General features: G+C 38.9%; 1 protein-coding gene across 4 annotated transcripts in view; it reads right to left on the bottom strand.

Annotated features, from left to right (window-relative positions):
• The window catches only part of PCBD2 (pterin-4 alpha-carbinolamine dehydratase 2), a 49,208-nt gene that overhangs the window by 393 nt on the left and 26,278 nt on the right, over positions 1-22,537 (bottom strand). Inside the window, exons 3-4 of one of the 4 annotated variants that reach the window (XM_029942369.1) lie at positions 11,886-11,925; positions 959-1,039 (exon numbers count right to left, since the gene is read on the bottom strand). In XM_029942369.1, the coding sequence (XP_029798229.1) occupies positions 959-1,039; positions 11,886-11,925 (121 nt within the window). Of the gene's footprint in view, positions 1-958; positions 1,086-11,885; positions 11,926-22,537 lie in introns of all 4 variants that reach the window. The other 3 variants (XM_029942367.1, XM_029942368.1, XM_029942370.1) reach the window with 3 other exon arrangements.

Genomic DNA, 22,537 nt, shown 5'->3' with positions numbered 1-22,537 from the left:
AAAAAAAAAAAAAAAAAAAAAGAAAAAAGAAAAAAAAGAGAGAGAGAGAGAGAGACTAAGGTTCCATTTTAACTCCCATTACTTTAATTATATGACTATTTTCAGGCCACTGAGAAAAACCAAGCTATCAAATGTAATATCTTAGCAACCACATTCAGAAAAGCCCATTTCCAAATTAGGGAAGTGGGGTGGGGGTGGGGTGGAGGAAAAGAAATGTCACTTCTTGAAAAATCAATTAAAAAGCAAAGGCAAAATTATGGACAAAGAGGAAAAACTAGGAAAGAAAAGTTTATCATGGTACCTACATGTTCTGAATTATTCTGATAAATCGCAAGTACATCAGGAAACTTTCTCTTTTTTTCAAAGAAGACTTTTAAATAGAAAACAGAACTGCATAGAAATCTAGATGATAAGATATTCCAAAAGCCATGGCCATAAAGGCAAGGACATTTTGGGGGAGGACTGTGATTCTTCTTACTGTGCCGTGTAAAAAACTACTTAAAGTCTTTTTCGGCCTGCTCTTTTTCTTAAGAAAGCCAGGCCCACTTAGAATACAGAATTTAATAAACAGTTATTATTTAAAGCACAGTTCTTGAGCATATTTATTTCAGTAAGATAAATGAGGCCCTATCTTTCTTATTTGCTACCATTTCTTTCACAAATTTATTTGCCTGGCTGGCTTTCAAGTTTAATCCAGGAGCCTAATTTGGCCCAACTTTCTCCTATTAGTTTCAGTAGAAGACAAACATGAAAATAGAACTTTGTCATTGCTCTTTTGACAATCTGTTGCTCTGAAAATTTGTTACTAATTTGCAGTAACACACAGGGATTCTCAGCAAAAGAATAAGAGGATACTTTCCTAAGCACGGTGACACTTGGCTGCAGAGGATGACAAGGAAGAATGAAGTTTCCTAAACTCCGCCGCTAAGGTGATCCCCAAATAAGGCAATTTAGTTACCTTGTTGTACACATTGAACCATTCCGGGTGATGATTCATCTTCTCGGCTTGCAGGGCAACTCGGGATATAAAGCCAAATGCCTGCATGAGATGGAGCTGAAACTGGTTAGTGACACCGTCCTCTACCCTGGACCAGAGACAGAGAGAGAGACCAGAGCAATTCAGCCAGATAAAGACAAACCTAGGATCCTAAGGGGAGCCTAAAGAAATCAAATATGAAAGGGACTGCTTTCCAGAGAGCTCAGGGAACGGTGTAGCGGGACCATGACCTGCTGCTCAACGGTGAAAAACAATCAGGCTCAAATAAACAAACCAGGAAATTGGTCTCACCCAGTGACCTGTCTGGACTGTTTAATTGTCCTGGGGACAAGACTCTCCAAAATAGCACGGGGATAATTTCCCTTCAACCTAGTGCCCTGGATCTCACTACCTGGCCCCCAATCTTATGGGCCACTTTTCCTATATCACCACTCCTTCTGTTTGGTAACTGGGTTGCTAACTAAGGCATCGACCCCAAGACTATGGAAAAATAATTTCCAAGCGTGTCTTAAGCAAAAGCACTGGCAGATACGAACAACTTCCCCATCCCATCTCCCAGAGAAGACAGGAAAGACAAAAGACTGTTTTTTGTTGTCTAGAGTGAAACAGCAAAGACTGTCTTGCCTGCTCTGGGCCTTCTTGCTGCTGCCCAGCACGGCCATGAGGAACAGAAAGTACCGCTCCTCAGGCACAGGGAGGCAGATGCGGCCACGGGCATAAGTACAGGCCTGTAGGGCTCTGTCTTCACACCACAGGGCAAGTGCACACTTACCTGTGCTAACCAGAAGGCAAATTTGTTCTGAGAGGATGATAACCTTTTTTCTTTTGCTTGTTTTCCAATTTTTATGAAGGTAATCCCAAACAATATGAGGGTCTGTCTCTTATGTGTCCATAAAGCAGAAATACTTGATAAGCCTCTAAGATAATGGCATATTAACCACAGATCTACAGTGGGTTCACAGAGCAGTACCCACTGCAGCCACATAAACAAATATTTAACTTTATTACCCATATCCAGAAAAACCAATCTGATGTTATCTGAGCTATGTTTGTTAGATCACCAATTGACAGAAGAAGTGATTTCTCAGTTAACAGTGAGGAATACGGAAGATGCCATTTTAAACTGTTCTGTATGATTCATAACGGTTCCTATCTCAGAACGATTTCATTCAGGATGAAGACTTCCATTTTGATATCAAAGGCCTGAAAGTTTTACCTATCAGGGAAAGGAAGAACATTCAAGCCAAATTCACTTACCATGTATGGAATTATTAATGGAAAACAACATTCACTCCCCTACCTCTTCTCATTTCATAATCCGATTCTGTAGCTTATGTGAGGGGAAGGAACAAGTCAAAAGTGAAAGTCTGTTTTATTTATTCAAATACAGGGCACCTGCGTGGCTCAGCCACTTAAGCATCGGACTCTTGATTTCGGCTCAGGTCATAATCTAATGTTTCATGAGATCAAGTCCCATGTTGGGCTCCGTGCTGACAGCCCAGAGCCTGCTCTGGATTCTCTCTCTCCCTCTCTCTCTTCCCCTCCCCTGCTCGCATCTCTCTCAAAATAAATAAACTGAAAAAAATCTTTATTATTCAAATACAGAATTAGCCTGCATTAAATGATGTATAATGAGAATTTTTAGCCTGTTTGCCTATAATGCCATATTCTTGTTTAGCTTTAAAAGACTTCCAAAGTTCAGGTCGCCTGGGTGGCTCAGTCGGTTAAGCGTCCGGCTTCAGCTCAGGTCATGGTCTCACGGTTAGTGGGTTTGGGCCCCGCATCAGGCTCTGTGCTGATAGCTCAGAGCCTGGAGCCTGCTTCAGATTCTGTGTCTCCCTCTCTTTCTGACCCTCCCCTCCTTGCACTGTCTCTCTCTCTGTCTCTCAAAAATAAATAAAAAACATTTTAAAAAATTGAAAAAAAAAAAGACTTCCAAAGTTCATTAAGTAATATAGTAATACAGTCATTAAGGGCATGGGCTTTTGAACCAGAGAGTGCTGAATTTAAATTTCAACTCTACAACCTGTTCACATGAGCCTCAGTTCTCTGGTCAGTAAATTGGGGATAATAATAAAAAGCAGCATGTAGTCATTCTAATAAAAAATGAGATAGGGGATATAATAGCACTTAGCACAGCTCCTGGCACCAAGTACCAGATCGAAAATGGCACGCACTGCTACCATATACTGCTCTGGCCAAACTGCATATGATAAACTTTACAAAATGTAATGACAAGGTGAGAATCACAGTTTTGAGAATCGAAGATTCCAGGTGGTGTCTCCCAGAAGAATGGCACTTTCCTTTTCCCACATGCCGTAAATAAGGACCTGTACCCATACACCAGACAAACAGATAATATATATAGAGTAACACCCTGATGCACGCCGACTGGGGAAAATAGCTTAACGACAAGTTAGGTGGACAAAGTCAGTTACCCAAGCTCTTAAGCCCTGTGTCCACAATTTCTTTGAACCATGTTATCCGAAAGGTCCAAAGTGATGTTTACTTACTTACTATTTCCAAAGAACCAAGTGGATCAAGAGGATAATTTGAACACAGTCAGAAGTGCTCCTCAAATTATTTTTATCACCAGCACGCTATCAGCATGGTAGCAAAATCTACTCTATCACAGATACGACTTAAAAGAGAAAACACATATCCTAAGAGGTGCATTGACCAAAGAAAAACCTTCTACCATATCTACATAGGGTGTAAGGAAAAAAAAGAGAGACTTCCAAAGATCCTCCCTATTTGTATATTCCTTGGCCTTACATATTTCATTTCAACTGACACCTAATATTTGCATTTAATTAAATATCACAAAGCCCAATAAACCGTTTACACAGGATCTACTCCTAATTTTTCCCTAGGGAAAGAACACTTGCTCCTGCTCTGGAAGCAAGGAGACAATTTCATAATCCTTCTTCCACATAACAGAACTAAATAATCCGAAAATATTTTTAAATCCACAAATTAAAAACATGCATAACGATACTCATTCAAATTAAAGTAAAAAGGATTTCTGCAATGAAGTGAAATGAGTCGAGAGGAGAGGAAAAAAGCAAAACCTCAAAAGGGAATTCTGACTATCTGGCATTAATAAAGAAAGAATAGGAATAAACAGCAAAACCAGCAGATGGTGAAAAGCATCTGTCCCTTCTTTCTAAGATTTCTTTTTACAGCCCTAGCTATTTGTTACCAGAATGCCATTTGGAACCTAAAGGCCTTGAGCCAGCTAAAAGTACAGGCTTTCTAAAACCATTCCATCAAAGAAAACTGCAAAGAGCCCAAGGCAGAAGAGACACCACTAACAATCTAGTGAGAGGTTTGGAGGACAGGACTAAGAAGATGGGCAAAATGAGCTAGAAATCACTAAGAGTTTATAAGAATTAGAAAATAAGCACAGAAAACAAAGTAGATCTAACATAAAGATAACTTTTTTAAGTAAGAGAACAAGAACAAACACAGAAAGAAATCAGAGATATAATTCAAAAATTTTTCCAAAAATAAAAGATGTAAATCTATTGTCTGTAAGAATTCAACCATTTTTACATATCCTAGTGAAGTTAGTGAATTTGAAGATTAAAAAAATCCTTTGGCATCTAGTCAAAAAGATCAATTCATTGATACAAATGAAAATAATCCGGCTGACTTCAAACTTCTACATGCCAACATTCAACACAGAAGTCAGAGGAGCAATGCCCATAAAGACAAGGAAATCAAAGTGCAAAGAATTTTATACCTAACTAAACTGTTGTTCAAACATAATGCAAGAGACATGAATTTTAAAATACAGTAACTCAAAGAATAACTCCTCTTCAACCTTTTTATGGAAATTTTTATTAAAGGATGAAATGTAAGTAACTACAGATGGATGGAAAAACGATACCAAAGTTAAAGGCAGTAAGCAACAAATTGACTCAGCTCTAAGAATATATTTAAAACACTGTGAGTTGGGAAGCCTGGGTGGCTCAGTCAGTTAAGCGTCTGGCTTTGGCTCAGGTCATGATCTCACAGTTCGTGGGTTCGAGCCCCAATCAGGCTCTGTGCTGACAGTTCAGAGCCTGGAGCCTGCTTCAGATTCTGTTTCCTTTTCTCTCTGCCCTTCTCCTGCTCACGCCCTGTCTCTCAAAAATAAACAAACATTAAAAGAAATTTTAAAAAAAGAAAAAAGACAAAACAACTGTGGGGACTGTAGTCATGAAATGGAATGCAATGTTATAATCTATTAGAAGAGATGGAAGAAAAAGGACAGACATGGAAAAGGTAAATGAAAATTTTAAAAGTCTGAAAGCTGGAAGATCCAAAGTATATTTAAAGGTATAAAACATAAGCACTCCAATTAAAAATAAAATGAAACAAAACTGCATGGTGAAGGGAGAGCAGAAGAAAGTAGAAATTTAATTTTGATATTGCTTAGTGGGAAGATCACTATCTAAAGAAACGCTATCTAGGGGTGCCTGGGTGGCTCAGTCAGTTAAGCATCCAACTTCAGCTCAGGTCATGATCTCATGGTTCATGGGTTCAAGCCCCACATCCGGCTCTGTACTGACAGCTAGCTCAGAGCCTGGAGCCTGTCTTCAGATTCTGTGTTTCCCTCTCTCTCTGACCCTCCCCTGTTCATGCTGCCTCTTTCTCTCTCAAAAATAAATAAAAGCATAAAAAAAATTTTTTTTTAAAGAAATGCTATCTAAAGGGGTACCTAAGTGGCTCAGTACGCTGAGCGTCTGGCTTTGGCTTGGGTCATGATCTCACAGTTCATGATTTCGAGCCCTGCAGTGGGCTCTGTGCTGTCGGTGCCAAACCCACTTCAGATCTTCTGTCCCTGCTCTGCCCCTCCCTCACTGTTTCTCTGTCTCTCAAAATAAATAAACTTAAAAAATAAATAAAATAACAAAATAAAACAAATGTAATATAAACAAACAGAGCATTAAGTTTGCTGTGTAAAATTCTAGATATAAGAGCATCCACAAAAAGAACAAAAATAGAAGCATTCACAATTAGGTCAAAGAAAACACAATTAAAATGAAGCAAAGAAAATACAAATCCATATCATGATTTAAATTAAGGGAGAAAAAATTACATCAGTTCTGTGTCATGTTTTACAAGACCAAACATCTTCCCAGTCAATAAACATAAAAAGCCATAATCCAACCGAAAAGAAGAGAACACTGGGGCACCTGGCTGGCTCAGTCGGTGGAGCACACAGCTCCTGATCTCAGGGTCATGAGTTCGAGCTCAACAGTGGGTGCAGAGATTACTTTAATAAAACTTAAAAAGAAAAAAGAGAAGCATTCAGATGAGTGTCCAACTCTTGATTGTGGTTCAGGTCATGATCTCACAGTCATGGGATAGAACCCTTCAGTGGGCTCTGGGCTGGGCGTGGAGACTCTTAAGATTCACTCTCTGCCCCTACCTCCTCCAAAAAAAAAAAAAAAAAAAAAAAGAAGAAAAAGAATAAGAAGAGAAAACTACACAAATCACAAAGCAAAAATCAAATGCTGGAAATAAAGACACAGGCAAACATAAAAAAACTTTTTTTTAATGTATAAAGCATATCTTCAAGGAAGACTGAGTAATTATGAATATCTACACTACAAATAACATAGCATCAAAATCATTGAGGCAGAAATGACAGTAAATATAAGACAAACAGAAACATCTATAACTGGAAACTTTCATTTCTTTTTCTTAACCCATGGCAGAGTTAAGCAAACAAAAGTAAGGGTATGTACTACTTACATACGTCATTTAAACGGCAGATCCAATTGATATGCCTAAAACTTAACACGCTGCGAATATAGCTTTAAAACATCTACAGAGCATTCACAGAAATCGAACATATATTGGCCCACAAAGAAAATCCCAATAAATTCCAAAAAGTCAAAATAGTACTGACAACATTCTCTGATTAAATTAAAACAAAACTAGAAGACAAAGGTAGCAAAAAGTACTACCTAGAAATTTTTCTAAAATATTTTTAAACTCTTGACTCAAAGAAGAAATCACAACTGAAACTGAATGGAAATTAATAATGTATTCACTACATACAGGGTATGTGTAAAGCAATGATCAGAATAAACGTCTTTCAATGCTTAAGAAAATGAGAGAATAAAAATAAATTAAACTGATAAATAAATAAAAATAAAGGGAGGAGAACAAAAATGACTACAAAGAGAATAGCAGATGTAAATGAACATGAAAGAAAAAATGGCAGAACTAATAAATCCAAAAGCTGTAAAAATTATGTAACAGAAAATAAGTTACTTCAGAGCGCCTGGGTGGCTCGGTCAGTTGAACATCCGCTTCAGCTCAGGTCCTGATCTCACAGTTTGTATGCTCGAGCCCCACATCAGGCTCACTGCTATCAGCACAGAGCCTGCTTCGGATTTTCTGTCTCCGCCCTCTCTGCGCCTACCCGCCTGCACTCTCTCAAAATAAATAAACTTTAAAAAAATTTTTTTCAAGACAGAAAAAAATAAATTTAAGTAGATACAAATATTTATAGAAATAAATTTCAAAACATAGGTAAAATAGAATTTGATAAAAATTATCAAAACTAATCCCAGAAAAGAAAAACATATAAATAAGAGTAACACCAAAAAGTAACAACTGTCAGTCATTTCAAAGAAAAATTCTACAAAATCTTGAAAGCAGAGTTAACCCTAATACTAACTAATCTGTTCCAGAGCACAGAAAATGAGGGACATGTACAAATCATTTTTATAAATTACCATAACACTGTCTCCAAATTCCCACAAAGATAGCATATAATAATAAAACTATAGATTGAGATCACATTAAGTAAAATCTTAATAAACAAAACCTGGCAAAACACCATGAGCAAATAAGATTTATTCTAAAAATGCAATGAATGCTCAATATAAGAAGTATACTGATATATTTCACCATATTAACAAATCAAGAGGAAAAACATATGAAGATAGAATTGATAAATTCAGTATTTCTTATATATTAAAACAATGAAATAAGAATGGGCCTCTCTATTTATCAACTGTTTTCTTTACTTATAACAAGTAATGAGTACAAAAATTGCTTTATATTTGGAAGGTAATATGGGAGCATGTAACCACAGCATCGCAATGTACATCCTACAATTGGCTACATGGGTAATCATCACTGTCTGTTCATAATAACAACAATTAGAAAGAACCCTCTTTAAGTAGAGGAATATAGTCTCAGGCCAAATGGTAGTATTATTATCAAAAGGGAAATACTAAAAGATTCCTATTAAAGTCAGAAAGACTCCCAAGTAAAGTCAAGCCGAGAAAAAAAGCCTTTTTATACTAACAACAACTAATCAGAAAATATATTAGAAGAAAAGATCTCATCTAAAATGGGATCAAAAATTATCTAGGAGTAAACTTAACAAGAAATGTATGAATTCTATAGGCAGAAAACTTTAAACCACAACTGAAAAATGAGTAACTCTTACATTTTTTTCTGTATGGCAATAAAAACCAACAAACAAAATTAAAAGACAAAAGCTATACTTGCAGTATGTATTTCCTTAACATATAATAAATAACTCCTACAAATTAATATGAAAAAGATCAACCACCAATTTTTTTAATGGGCAAAGGACATAACAGGTAGCAAAAGAAATCAAATGGTTCTTAAACATAAAAACTGCTCAAAGTCACACATGATAAAAGAAGCACAGGGGCGCCTGGGTGGCTCAGTTAGTTAAGCATCTGACTTCTGCTAAGGTCATGATCTCACAGTTTATGGGTTCAAGCCCTGCATCAGGCTCTGTGCTGACAGCTAGCTCAGAGCCTGGAGCCTGCTTCATATTCTGTGTCTCCTTCTCTCTCTCTGACCCTCCCCTGCTCGCACTGTCTCTGTCTCTCAAAAATAAATAAAAAGACATTAAAAAATTTTTTTAAAAAGCACAAATTAATACTAAGTTTTCAGTCAACTGTATCTCAGGAAATTTGGGGAGAGGGAAAACTAGTTAAATCTATCAGTCTGGTAAAGATCAAAAAGTCTGACAATATTCTGCTGATGAAGATATGGGAGAAAAGGCACTCATGTTGCTGGGGAACATAAGCTGATATCATTGGAAGAGAATTGGCAACATCTATCAAAATTAAAAATGCCCATGCCTTTCAGCTAGACAACTGCATTTCTAAGAATTAGTCCTGCAGATACACTTACACATAAATTATAAGAATGGACACTGCTGCACAGCTTGTAAAAACCACAGATTTGAAAAAACCGAAAGTCCATCAGTAACAAACTGATTAGCTAGATGAAGGTACACTGAAACACTGGAGCATTATGCAGCCACTAAGAAGAATGAAGTAACTATCCTCTGACACGGAAAAACCTCCAAGGTACATTACTAAATGAAAAAAAATGCATAATAGTCTGAATTGTACAAAATGAGAAGAAACTATATAGATTAGTATCTCCGCAACCACATAAGAAACTGGTAACAGTGAAAGACGGGGATGGATAAGGGAGACTGGATGGTTGAGAATCAAATCAGGGACAGAAAAAGAGTTACTAGACTCTTGGGTGCCTTCTGAATTTGTACCATGCATATACCTGTTCTATTTTTAAAAATCAGTTTGGGGGGGGGAATGTAGATGCCATGCAAATGAAGATCTCACTCTAAAGGGAGCTAAGATACTGCAATGTATGTAACATGGTTCATATTAAAATATTTTGGCTCATGTTAACTTCTTAACATATGCCTACCTGTTTAGGTAGGTTTTTAGTGCCAATTTACAGCATAGTTTGTCTATGAGCCATGTTCTGTTGAGCCACGGCCATTTCAAACAAACATATGGCCAACAAATAACATATAATGGCTGATAATAGTTTCAGTCTTTCCTCTATTGCAAATTACAAACATTTTATGAACAAGTCAATGAATGCATGATGAAGTATGACTTTTTAAGTCACTCTGCCATGTTAAGGAATGTAAGCATTACAATCACCGTAAATTAAGCCAATGAAGTTTGTCATTTGGAAATCTCCAAACCATCAGCAATTAAAAGATTTTTCCGTGAGCCCCAAATCAAGTATTCTTTGGGAACTTTAATTTTTCTTAAAGTTCCTTTTGTTTCATTTTAGTCCATGAAAATATGAAAGACTATCAGATGCACAAAACCAAAACGAAAATCCTCTATCAATCTGTGAAATGCTTAAAAGCACCCTGAATTTAAAAGGCAGCTTGGGTCCAAATAACATGTATCATTTATTACAGTTCTAAGACTTAACTTCTAGCACATACTTACAATACAAATCTTTCATTACTCAGAGCAATTCTCTTTGATATATGTTTTTTAAATCTGCTGCCTTTTATATTTTGATTATAGACTATTTTAATTATGCACCAAAAAAGAACATATCTCCCACTAAGAAAATGAGCACCAGCGAGTCCAAAGTAATTTCCCTAGTACAATCTCTATTAAGCCTCTAAATACTTCCTTTACCCATTCAATGAATTAGAAGTCTATTGTTTATGAATCACCTTTATGTTTGTAGGCCTAGAACTCTTCTTTTATAAAACACAATTGCTATGGAAGGAAATGATATTTACGTCTGATTAGAAATGAAAACACTATTACATAAATCAGTTTGGGCATTTCTTCACGTCTTGAAACATGATCGGCAATTTAGTCTAATTGGTGATCAAGGAAACTATCTTGTGATCAATTAAAGTAATTACCAGATTCCGGCAATACAACCTACCTTAATTTCAGCTAGAGTCTGCACTTCTTCAACTTTAATTAAAAATAATGAAAATTATTAAGCAAAATGCACTGCAAGATCATTGCCAAGCACGCACATGTCATAGGACGGGACCTTCCCTTGGTGTTGGTGACTGATCCATCACATAAACACTGCTCAGTGCACCAAGGAAAAGCGTCCTTTGCCCCAGAATATTATGTGACTCACCATGACTTTCTCATGGAAAACACTGCTAACTATTCTAGCCACTGCAGAGGGAACATCAGATAGTAATTTGCAGGCAAAAGAATACCTTCGACTAGCGACATGAGAAGTGTGAGGAACAGACCCAACCAAAGGGGTAGTTGATCCGTGTTTTGTTTTTTTTTCTCCAGAGTGTCACTCTTATTTTGAGCACACAGCACACTGGTCAAGTGCAAAAACAATAGGGTCAGAGACCTAGACTGAAACCCTAGGGCAGCTATTCACTAGCTATCTGATCTCAGAGAAATCACTTAACATTTGAAATGAGCCCCAGTTTCTTCATATGTAAAAATGTAATTCCTGTAACATACTTTGCAGCGTGCTGGGCATTCTATCTGGCACTCAGTTAATGCTAGTGATTATTAACATCAGCAATACTTTAATATTATAGTGTCTAGGGTACGGAGAGGAAGAATTCCTTTCCAAACCTAGTATAAGAAGTGGACAACAAAGAAATTCACCCTTGCAAGGATGAGAAAATCAGAAACATACTGAAAACTGTTTCTCTGAGTGGGTATCCTCATAGAAAGATTTCCAGTGGAACTGGCAATCTGTCAGTGAGCATCTTAGCCAAGCAGGTGACTCATGTCTCCCTGAAGACCCAGACTAAAGACTCTACCTGAGGACCGCCCCCTAGGCAGTCCATATGTATGTCTGGGGACAGACACAACCCTCACCAGCCACTAATCTACCTGCCTTCTACTTGATCCACCACAGAGTACAACATCTCCAATAACTCAAGCCAAGAATATCCCACTCTGAACTTAAACCTGGCTTCCCCCAGACACTTGAGACAATGCTCACAAGCTACTGAAAGAGCAGCCCACTCTACACACTGCCCTAGGCCACGTCAGTTCCCCTCAGCTGGTGGTAATAAGTACACTACCCGAGAGATAGCACGCTCACTTCTACACATTACCTTCAAAAGCTGTGCTCATAGAACCGTAACACTGCAGAGCCTAAAAAAAAAAAAAAAAGAAAGAAAGAAAGAGAGAGAAAGAAAGTAAGTTCTTAAGTCACCATTTTTAGCAATTACCCTAATATCCTAAACAGCCATTTGGAAAAATAAGACAGCTTTTAGCTAATTACATGGTACTACCTTCAGCATATACTGTTAAATGAAGCAAGGTGCAAAATAGTTTTCTTTTGCACAACTAGGATTTATAATTACATTAGTAAATTCCACCTAAATTCCCAGGCTAGGAAAACTACACTTTAACAGAGGATTCCAGAAAAGTATCTACTCTTCTCCAGGGCAGCAGAGTTTGACCAACATACACACCTCTACCCACAGTCTTACTTAAGAGCCTGTCATTTCTGTTCCATTTTTAGGGAAAGTCCTCTAACTAGATAGATATCACATATCTGATGTGTGCCTAAAAAGCTTTCTGGACAAGATGATCACAAGCTGAGAGTATCTTTTCCCTGAAAAGACATTACTCATTTCTGAAGTCCTCCGCACGGAAGTTTAAATTACATCTCCCTGCATCATCATCGGCTACTATGGGGCATACCAACAGCTCCATCTGATTAGCTCCTTCTAAAATTTCTCACAATCCTTCAGTTTTGCTCTCTTGGAATCAGCACATTTGACCATTTCCTGTCCATTCTTTCCCCCTAAAGCAGAGTGAAATCCAGGTTTCAAAACCACCCCAAGGGGAATCCACCAGAGAAGCCGTGTACCGGGAGTTCCCCACTGTCACAGAACTTCTGACACCGCACTGTTCACTGTGGCTGTTCATTACTGCCAGCCAGTTGCTCTGGAAAAGTCCCCTTGGAGGCTGTCTTTCCTAATCAGCTGATAATCCCTATTTGCTCACTTTCAGGAGTCTCATGAGGTTAAGAGGTATTACAAAGACTACCCGAGTGTTTTGTTTTATTTTAGCAAATTAGAATTTATGAATTAAATTCTTAAGGAATTAAAATTGATGCTCTTTAGCATTGTCATCATTATAAAATTTACAAAAATTCAAATCTATATAAAAAAATGTCCCTAGGCTTCAACTTTATGTATCCAAACCACTAAGACACGGGATATCTGGCCAAATACATTTTTAAAAATCAAATAATAGGTAAAATGGCAGTCCACTCCCTCCCTTTTCTTCTTTATCATCAAATGGCTCCTTTTAAGAGGTGCAGCCATGTAATTCTAGTATGTATCTGACATGAAAGTGTCCTGCCTTATTGCTATACCTAATTTTCAAAAGACACAGAGAAGGCAAAAAACTTCCGCTCCAACTGGAGTACGTAAAATTAAACTGAAAGTCAAGAACCAAAAGGGGCGAAGGAAGAGAACAAGGGCTCAGAGCAGAAGGAACACCTACCCCCCAAACGGCGTGGGGAGAGGTCGGAGGTACACTCAAGAATATTTTAAAGAAACAAAGCAACGCCTAATTTAGCTTGATTGTACAGAAAATACATTTTCTACAAGCAGTACACATTTTGTAAAACAGGGTCTCACCTCACTTGACATCACAAAATATCTGATGGTATAAAAAGGTCTGTCACACATCAACAAGGTGATACTTAGTCTTTCCTTTGCTTCGTTCTAAGTAGAATCAATTCTTCTTTTAAGAGTTTTTAAGTACAGTTTTAACAATATTTGCTAATGTTTCCTGTAAGAAAAATACATCACCCAAATACAAATATTCAAGCCCGATCAGGGATCCTGATAATTCAGTAGAGGACGCTCAGTGAGAGATGGCTGCAAGGGGTCGCTGCAAGCAAACAACCTGCCAGACCCACTTGGCAGAAAACAGTGCCAATCCAGAAGAAGCCCAGTGAGGAAAGGGACCATCTCTTACGGCGTCTGTATTTATTTGTTTCCAAGTGCACACGTAGGTTGTGAACTTGGAAAGGTCCCTGAACCTGTCAGCGTCTCCAGACACTGAGCTAAAGCAAACCACAAAGATACTCAGAATTTATCCTCCACCTGTTATGCTGAGGCTTAAGGAGAGATCTTCCTGTGGTGAACAGATTGAAACTAGGGACTTTCTTGTTTCTGTGTTTTAAACCGTATTACTAAAGAATTAAGAAAAATCTCAGGGCTTGAGACACAGAGAGTAAAACGGTCTTAGCACTTACCCTGTTTTTGGTATCAAAAGACTCAGAAGGTCTGCTGGATGGGGTCACTTCCTCCTGAGAAGTCTAATCCTGGCTCTGTCTCATTCTGTGGCCTTGAGCGAATCCTCAACCTCCCTCACCTCTCCTAGTCTCTGTAAATCAGAGGCTCTACTACTTAACTTCACTGTGTGAGGAGGTCTCGTAACAACATGCAGGGTGCTCTGCACAGAACACATGCTACTGCAGCGCACTGAAAAGGTTCCAATCCGCTTGAATCCTACACAAAGGAACTTCGTGCCATTTTTTTTTTAATCTAGAACATTTGCTCTGTGTGGCCAAATAAACTTAGTTGAATCCTGAATACAAATGAAAAAAAATTAAGTCTCTGTGTTAAAAATTCACAAATAAGGCTCACCATTCAGGAAACATTAACAAACAGAAGAAACATTTAAAAGAATAAATGCTTACTTAAATCCATTCTTTTTGCAATATTCCTATGTAAATTATCTTGGCCTCAGCTGTCGATCAAGTTGGGTTTGGGGGGTTGGGGATATTTTTTTTTAATAATTCCTAATAGCCTGAAAGGAAAAAAAGTGCTTTGTTTTCCTGAGTGTGTACCAATGGGAAAGTCTGTCTTCCCTCTTTAGAGCAGGCACCCATTCTGTTCCACCTCAGAGTGGCAGCCCTGCCTGTGCACACACGGGCTGATGGGCGGGCAGCACACGGCGACGCTCCGTCTCTGCACCAGGACCCGCATGGCTCGCTGGCAATCCCACCAGAGGAAGAGCACGCAACTGGCTCTACAACACTGGGACAAAGAAAACATATAGATACGGGAAAAAAAAAAAAAAGAAAACATATAGATATGGATGGAGTGGGAGGGCTCTGCCATTTGATGCAACTGCTACAGTGAAATCCTTCCCTTTAGTTTTTAAAAGTTTATTATTTCCTACCTTATGCAAATCATACTTTATATATTAGGCAATAATATTTTAGAAATACTCAAGTCAAATTAAAGGCTTCAATAGCCTTGCCAAAAGCACTGTGATTTTCCTATAAAAAAATTATTCCAATTTGTTGATCTTACATAGGATGAAACATACTGTAACAATCTTCATAATTTATGTCCTGTTGGGACACAATGATTTAAAGTAACATAATACAGAGCCGCATCATGGCTAATCTAAACCACCTGACCAGATAAACACCAGCTTCCCTTCTCTCTTCAGCAAGGGCATTTCTGTTTATTGTCATATCATTTCCTCATTCTAAGAACATGCAGAATAAATGCAGCCAACCTGCATTTCAGGGGGAGGCTGAGCTGGCCTTTCCCATGTCAGGAGGTTTGCGCACACACAGGTACCAGTACAATGTCAAGGGCTTACAAGACAGAAAACAATCCAAGAATTCCACCCTCAAAATCATTTATAACGAAGCAAATATGGATTCCTCTAGTACAATCTGGACCAGGTGTGGTGTTATAAACCACAATCTTTGGGTTGGTTTTTTTTTAATGTCACTGAAGAGGTAATTCTTTCAAACAAATTATGGAGCTTACTATGAGCCAAATTTTTATAAATGCTTCAATCATGCTTCTTGCTATGTTCACAGGCACTCATGATGTGATTAACTAAACTGAAACACCTCAATTAACCAACGTCTTTTTGGGGTGAGGAATCTTGGTAGGAGAGAAAGACAAAGAGCCCCTATGGCACTAACCACAGCCATTCCTGGGGCACAACTACTCAGGCAGATTTCAAATCCTAAGGTTTCTCTCCCTTCAACCCTTCTCACATATGCAAACCTTACTGGGCAAAGGGAGGTTTTTAGGGGGACTTAAGGAAAGGGTTTAAAGTTTCAATCATGAAAGAAAAAGTGCAGGAACACATGTGCATTCAGCAGATAACAAGTCACTGAAAATATTTTAAAACAAAACAAAACGCCTGTCTGACCAAATTTTTGTAAACTTGGTTGGGGAAGAGGAAAACAAACAATTGTTTAAGGATGGTTTCAAATATTGCTCTCTGCTATTACTGAGAAATTTCAAAGCTTTTCACGCTCCATCAGAAACAGCTCTGCTTCACAAGCTGTTCTTCTCGGTCCTGCCAAAGAAATGGTCTGATACACTTTATTGCAAGTTTATCAATTTGCTTACCCAGGCAAGTATATATATAATTATCTCTGCCTATAAAGACCAGCGTACAATAGGATTCCTCCAGTGAAAGCCATGAGATGATTAAAACACGGCTGCATGAGATGGTAGAGCAGATACTAGGCATGCGCGTCCCAACCCCAGCACCACCAAAGTGGACACTGCAACATCCTAACTCAGGGCCACCAATCCCAGCCCGCACAGAGCCTGAGCCAACTGGACCAGCCCCATTTTTCACAGGGATCTGTGAATGGGGACAGTAAGTAGGTACATTTCAGTCACAACTTGGAGCCTTTTGACTTGTGAAACTAAATGGAAAATATAATCTGTGAAATTAAACAGAAAGTATCCTTTTTCAGACAACAGACATTCATTAACTTGGATTTGAATTTAACACTATACATAGTTGTAAAAATATAAGGTGACACGTTATAAGCCTGCAACAGTATTGGTGACATTACAAGTTAGTGCTATCAAGAGTGAGTTCTGGGGAACACTTGGGTGACTGAGTCAGTCAAGCCTCTGACTTCAGTTTAGGTCATGATATTGCAGTTCATGAATTCAAGCCCCATGTCGGGCTCTGTGCTGACAGCTCACAGCCTGCAGTCTGCTTTGGATTCTGTGTCTCCCTCTCTCTCTGTTCCTCCCTCACTTATGCTCTGTCTCTCTCTGAAAAATAAATGCACATTAAAAAAAATTTTTTTAGGAGTGACTTCTTGTAAAAAGTGGGTCTTTTTGCCCTCAAGTACTCACACCTTGGACTAAGAGCCCCCTTGCTAATTCCTGTTTTCATGATGTCTACACCATATGTACACCTTCCCACACTTCAAAATCAGCTTGCATCACTCTGAAGTCATGAGGATTTAGGTCAGTATGGGTTACTCAAGACTCATGCATGGATAGGGTTCTCTGATGAAAGAGAGTCATGTCAATGAGCTACGATGTGACTGTCCCCAATGCCCTGACTTCTCACAACCCTGAACCTTCATTTTTTTATTAATCTGTATATTAGGTTAGTAAATTAATCTGCACACCAGAGAGTTACCCCAGCAATTACATTTTTTAAGTTTTATTTATTTATTTTGAGAGACAGTGAGCAAGCAGGGGAGGGGCAGAGAATGGGAGAGAGAATCCCAAGCAGTCTTGGCACCATCAGCACAGAGCCCGGCGCGGGGCTCAGTCTCAGAAACTATGACATCATGACCTGAGCCAAAATCAAGAGTCGGACGCTATATCAATTGAGCCACCGAGGCACTCCCAAGCAATTACATTTTTAGATCTACACCCTATGGAAATTCTCACATCTGTACACAAAGAGACACAACAATGCTGTGAAAGAATGGACAGTAATAATGAATAGTGCCAAAGATCTAAATGTCCATCAATAGGGGAATGAATAAACTTGGTTAATTTATTTAATTTTTTATTTGATTTTCAGAAGAACAAAACACTGGAAAACAACGTAAACTATGAGCAGTACAATGGATGGAAAAAGTATTAGTTGAGGAATCCAAAACCTGGGCTCTGTACCCAAACCCCAAGCAAACTACACAAAGTGGCTAGGTTAAGACTCCTTTTGGACACAAGGAGGTGATGCGTACCAATTACATGGCACAGTGCCTTCACACATAATGTTCAATAAATTGTTGGGGAGTCTGGGTGACTCAGTCAGTTAAGCATCTGACTTTGGGTCAGATCATGATCTCATGGTTCGTGAGTTCGAGTTTCACATCAGGCTCTGTGCTGGCAGCTCAGAGCCTAGAGCCTGCTTCGGATTCTGTGTCTTCCTCTCTCTCTGCCCCTCCCAAACACTCTGTCTCTGCCTCTCAAAAATAAACATTTAAAAAACTGTTTTAAGAGTATCAGCTACTAATAATAGTACATCACCATCTAGCAGGTTCATCATCCCTATTTCACAAAGGAGAGAGAACTGAGGCTCCAAAGCCTCCAAGTGTTTGTGTTTAGGAAAAATCCCTGATGTCAGGTTATACTTTTTCCATTTCTTTCCTTTACCTAAAAGCTAATTATACAAAAATAAGTTTCCTGTACTTTTTTATTTTAAAAGTTTAACTATAAGAGAAAAATTAAGCATAACAAAATTTAGGAAAAGAAAAAAATGGGGTACCTGGCTGGCCTAGTAGGAAGAGCGTGTGACTCTTGATTTCAGGGTTGTGAATTCAAGCCCCCACACTTGGTATAAAGATCACTTAAATAAAAAATTTTTTAAAGTGTTATACATTTTTTTCCAGTGCCTTTCCCCCACAACTGTCGTAATAATATTCACTTGTTGCGAATCTTGAACTTTCTTATAACATGAAAACATCCTACTCATTTTCCAGTTAGCCACAGTCTTCTTTACTTCTTTATGGAGGTCACACAGTCTCAGAGAGAATGGGTGATCGTCTCTTTGAGAACCTATTTTGTGTAAGTGGTTCAGGCATGTTTCGGAGAGACATGTACACCCAATGTCTTTTCAAGTCAGGCCTTCTGAGCATTAAAGGCTCTTTGAATTCTCTACCAATATATGCTGTGGAGTTCCAGGGGCAGAACTAGAAGAGCAACTGGGAGTCTAAGGAATAAATAAGTTGTTCTTTAAATACTTTTTTTCAATACCAAGTGAAAACATTAGATAATATGACAAACTCCTCTTTAACTGAGGACCCATTAAAGCAACAACTTAGTTCAATGTCTTGTGCCAAAACCATGACAAATGAACCTATAAGAACAAACACTCCACCCACCCGACTTGAAACGACAGGGGCAATGTCATCAAATCCTCCAACATGCAGGCAGTGTGCACTGTGGAAAGGTCCCCAGAATAGCAGTCTTCTCTGGGACTCACGTTCTTATCCTCAAATATTTCTTCCAGCCACACCTGTGACTGGGGCAGGCTGCCCAACCTTCACACTCAGCTCCCCTATTCGTCCAGGAGAAGACCATTCCCTGAGGGGCTGGGAAAAGGCCAAGGAATCAGGATGAAAAACTGCTGTATGTGCTTCTGTCTTCTATGCTTAGAGAAAGGAGTACAGATCTCAAATGATCTGCATCTTAGGCTTTCAAAATTATGATACTGGTAGACTATCATAATGAGGTCAAAATCTTCACTACCCTCTTGGTCTGTGTCATCTTCCTCAGCTACCAAGTACAAACTTTGGGGCCATGCCCGCCCTGGTGTCCTGAAATGCCTTCTTCATTGAAACCTTGAGAATTACGAGCAGTTGTAAATCAGGGGTTAGGAAAAAACAAAAAAATGTGCTGAGCAGTGAATATGGAGAGTGGGCATGGGGTCAGAAATAAACATGAGGGTGGTTCTGAAAGACAGGTACCATCCAGGAAGCCATGTTTCATGAGACCAACAGGCCTGGAGCTGGCAGTGACCACAGCAGTTACCTGGCCCGAATCCCCCAGGGCTCAGAAAAGCGTGCGCTGCAATGTTTAGTTTGAATTAAGTTTCTTTACAAAAGAGATGTTCTGCTTTAACTTTAAATTTTTCTGAACCCATGCAGAATGTTACGGAAAAGTACCTGAACAGTCCTGCCATACAGAAAGTCCAGAGAATGAGAAAGAGAACGTGTGCTTGGGGGTGAGGCCCAGCACTCCCACCTCAGGTGTGTACTCCTCCCTCCCGGCCGGCCTCGCAGGAAGGAGGCTGACCAATGATGGTAGGGCTCCACCCACTGGGTGATATGATGAGCAGAATACAGAGATAAGTGCTGTGATCCTCAATGAGTTAAAAAAAAAAAAAAGATTCTTCCCACAACATGGACTTGGGGTCTCTCTAAGCCAGCAACCACACTATTTAGGAAGGGAGGGTTTATCTTTTCATTAGAGTTAGGAAAGAATCTGGAGTTCTTTGTCTGACATAAATGACCTATTTGGAACCTAAGAAGTGTTTTTAACAGATCTAGTAAAACTTTAAGGTAGTTAAGCATCCAATTTATCTTTCAGTTCTAAATATTGTGAGAGCAGACCCCAAGTCACAATTATCTGACTCGGCCTCTCGAGCAAGAGCACTTTAGAACCTTCTTATGTGTTTCATCCGCTGTCTTCCTTATACGTACTGAAGCTTTGGGGCCTGGAGGTCATGTCTACATGTTGTAGATGCTGCACAGGATTTCAGGAGTCTCTGCTTTTTGGCACAGCCTGCGGTGAGGCACTCTGCATTACTCTTTCTCCTGACTGCCTCAGATTTCAATGAAACCCCCTTCAAAGACGACGAAAGTTCCTATGACTCAGCAGATGACCTACACACAGTACAGGGGCATACCTGGTCATAGATATAAAATTCCAGAATCTCGGGGGGGTGGGGAATTGAAGATAAGAAAATCAGTGACTATATTAACATAAGCTTGTAATAAAGTTAGAAATCCTGTCTGGCCACCATCTGGATATACTTTCTAAGAATTGAAAGGACAGTATTGGCCAATGACGGCTCAAAGAGAAGGTTCTAGGTTGGTGTTTTTTCTCGAAATTCAATACTATTCAGTACTTTCTTTAAATACATTTCCTTTAAACAGTAAATATGGCCAGGTATATTTCAAATAAAGTATTTTTTTAAAGACAAAAAACAATATAATAATGGATTTAACTTAAGAAAAATCTGCTCATAACCGACAATAGAGAAAATGAAGGTTAAATCACTATAGCTAGTATTTACATTCCATTTAAGTTATGACTTTGGCTTTTACAAGTTTAGGTAGTCCCTACTTCATTGAAAAGCTTGAAAAATTAAAGGTGAACAGAGATTTTTTTGATGCAACACATTTCTTTTGCCACTTATAATTTTATGAGTTAGTAAAAAGTAAGTTTTGTTATATCAAAACAAATGGGAAATGGTTTGTGTTTTAATGCAATAATTTAAAACCTGGTAATAAATTCCTTTAATAGCATTCTAAATATATATATTAAAAGTAATTAAAAATTTTAGGGGCACCTGGGTGGCTCAGTTGTCGAGTATCCTACTCTCTCTTGATTTTGGCTCATGTCGTGATCCCAGGGTCGTGGGATCAAGTCCCATGAAAGGCTCCAAGCTGACCAGGGAATCTACTTAAGATTCTCTCTCCCTCTCCCTCTCTCCCTCTCTCTCTCTCTCTCTCTCTCTCTGCCCCTCTCCCTCTCCCTCTCCCCTGCTTCCCTGAGTTGCCTCTCTCCCTTCTTGTGCACATGCTCTCTCTTATCCCTCTTTAAAAAAAAAACTTTGCTAAGGTAATTAAAATTTCTAAACCTAATGCTTGAATTTCAGACAACATTCAAGCATTCCTAACTTCACAGCCTGTGAACCCTACCACCTCCCACTACCTAGCACTATCTCAGCACCAGACTCCCAGCCCCTTCCAGCACAAAAATTAGTCAGAGGTTCATTTCATTAGGTTCATTTCATGAAGTCAGAGGTTCGAACTCAAATCCGAACTCCAGCCCTACGCTCCCAAACTCCCCCACCCAACACACAAACCACCACAAAACTGCCTCTGCTCCAAAGCAGGGTACTTCTCAAAAGGATGACAACACTCGACAGTGAAAATCGGCTGTGAAACTCAAAATGCCACTGATACCCATACCATTTACAGGGGCAAAACGGTTACTCAGCGAAAAGGCTACTCTAGGGTATCTCTGCTGCCATTTCTCAGTGAGAAAATCACTTTTAAAAGCTAGTCAAAGCACCATACCAGGCGGGGCTAACAGAGCAGCAGGTTTCGTCTCTGGTACCCAAGGAGAGTGGCAACAGTGATGGATCCTGAGTCGTGCATTATGATAAATACTGAAAGGCAGCAATACAGTAAGCACAGAGGGTACAGAACTGCAGGCCAAGAAGCAAAACCTCGAACCCCCACAATCATGAAGCTAAAACGTTTCCTCGTGTGAGAAACAAAACCACCACTAACAATTTTCGGAAATAATGTTTGAATCTTGGCTCAATTGGATAATTTTGTTCTGCACCAAAGACAATTCCATTCAAATTCCCAAAGTCTATGAGTAGATCCATACTAATTTTGAGACATAGTTTCCTCCCAAGCCCAATGAAATGAAAGGCAGAGACCAGCAAAAGAAAAAAAAATAACATATATAAGATGGTTTGCCATTTTATGAAAAACAAATGAAGAATTACAGTCACATCACACTGATAAACTGAGAGGCTGCCAGTGGTTTTCAGGGCAGATGTAACATTTTAACAAATGTGATTGTTTGTGAACGAAATAATTCTGATCAAAAACTTAATTGCAGCCAAAGTGAGTCCTGGGCTGTGTCACCATAATCCATTCTGACAGGAAGCAGTGAGTGGAGATTCCTACTGTGAACGGAGCACATGTGAAAGGTCAGCTCTGGCCTGGAAACTTCAAAACCGTTAACGTGTAAAA

Source organism: Suricata suricatta, chromosome 6 (genome assembly GCF_006229205.1).
Source record: "Suricata suricatta isolate VVHF042 chromosome 6, meerkat_22Aug2017_6uvM2_HiC, whole genome shotgun sequence".
In the NCBI taxonomy this organism is placed as follows: Eukaryota; Metazoa; Chordata; class Mammalia; order Carnivora; family Herpestidae; genus Suricata; species Suricata suricatta.
This window is presented reverse-complemented; position numbering and strand designations above follow the sequence as displayed.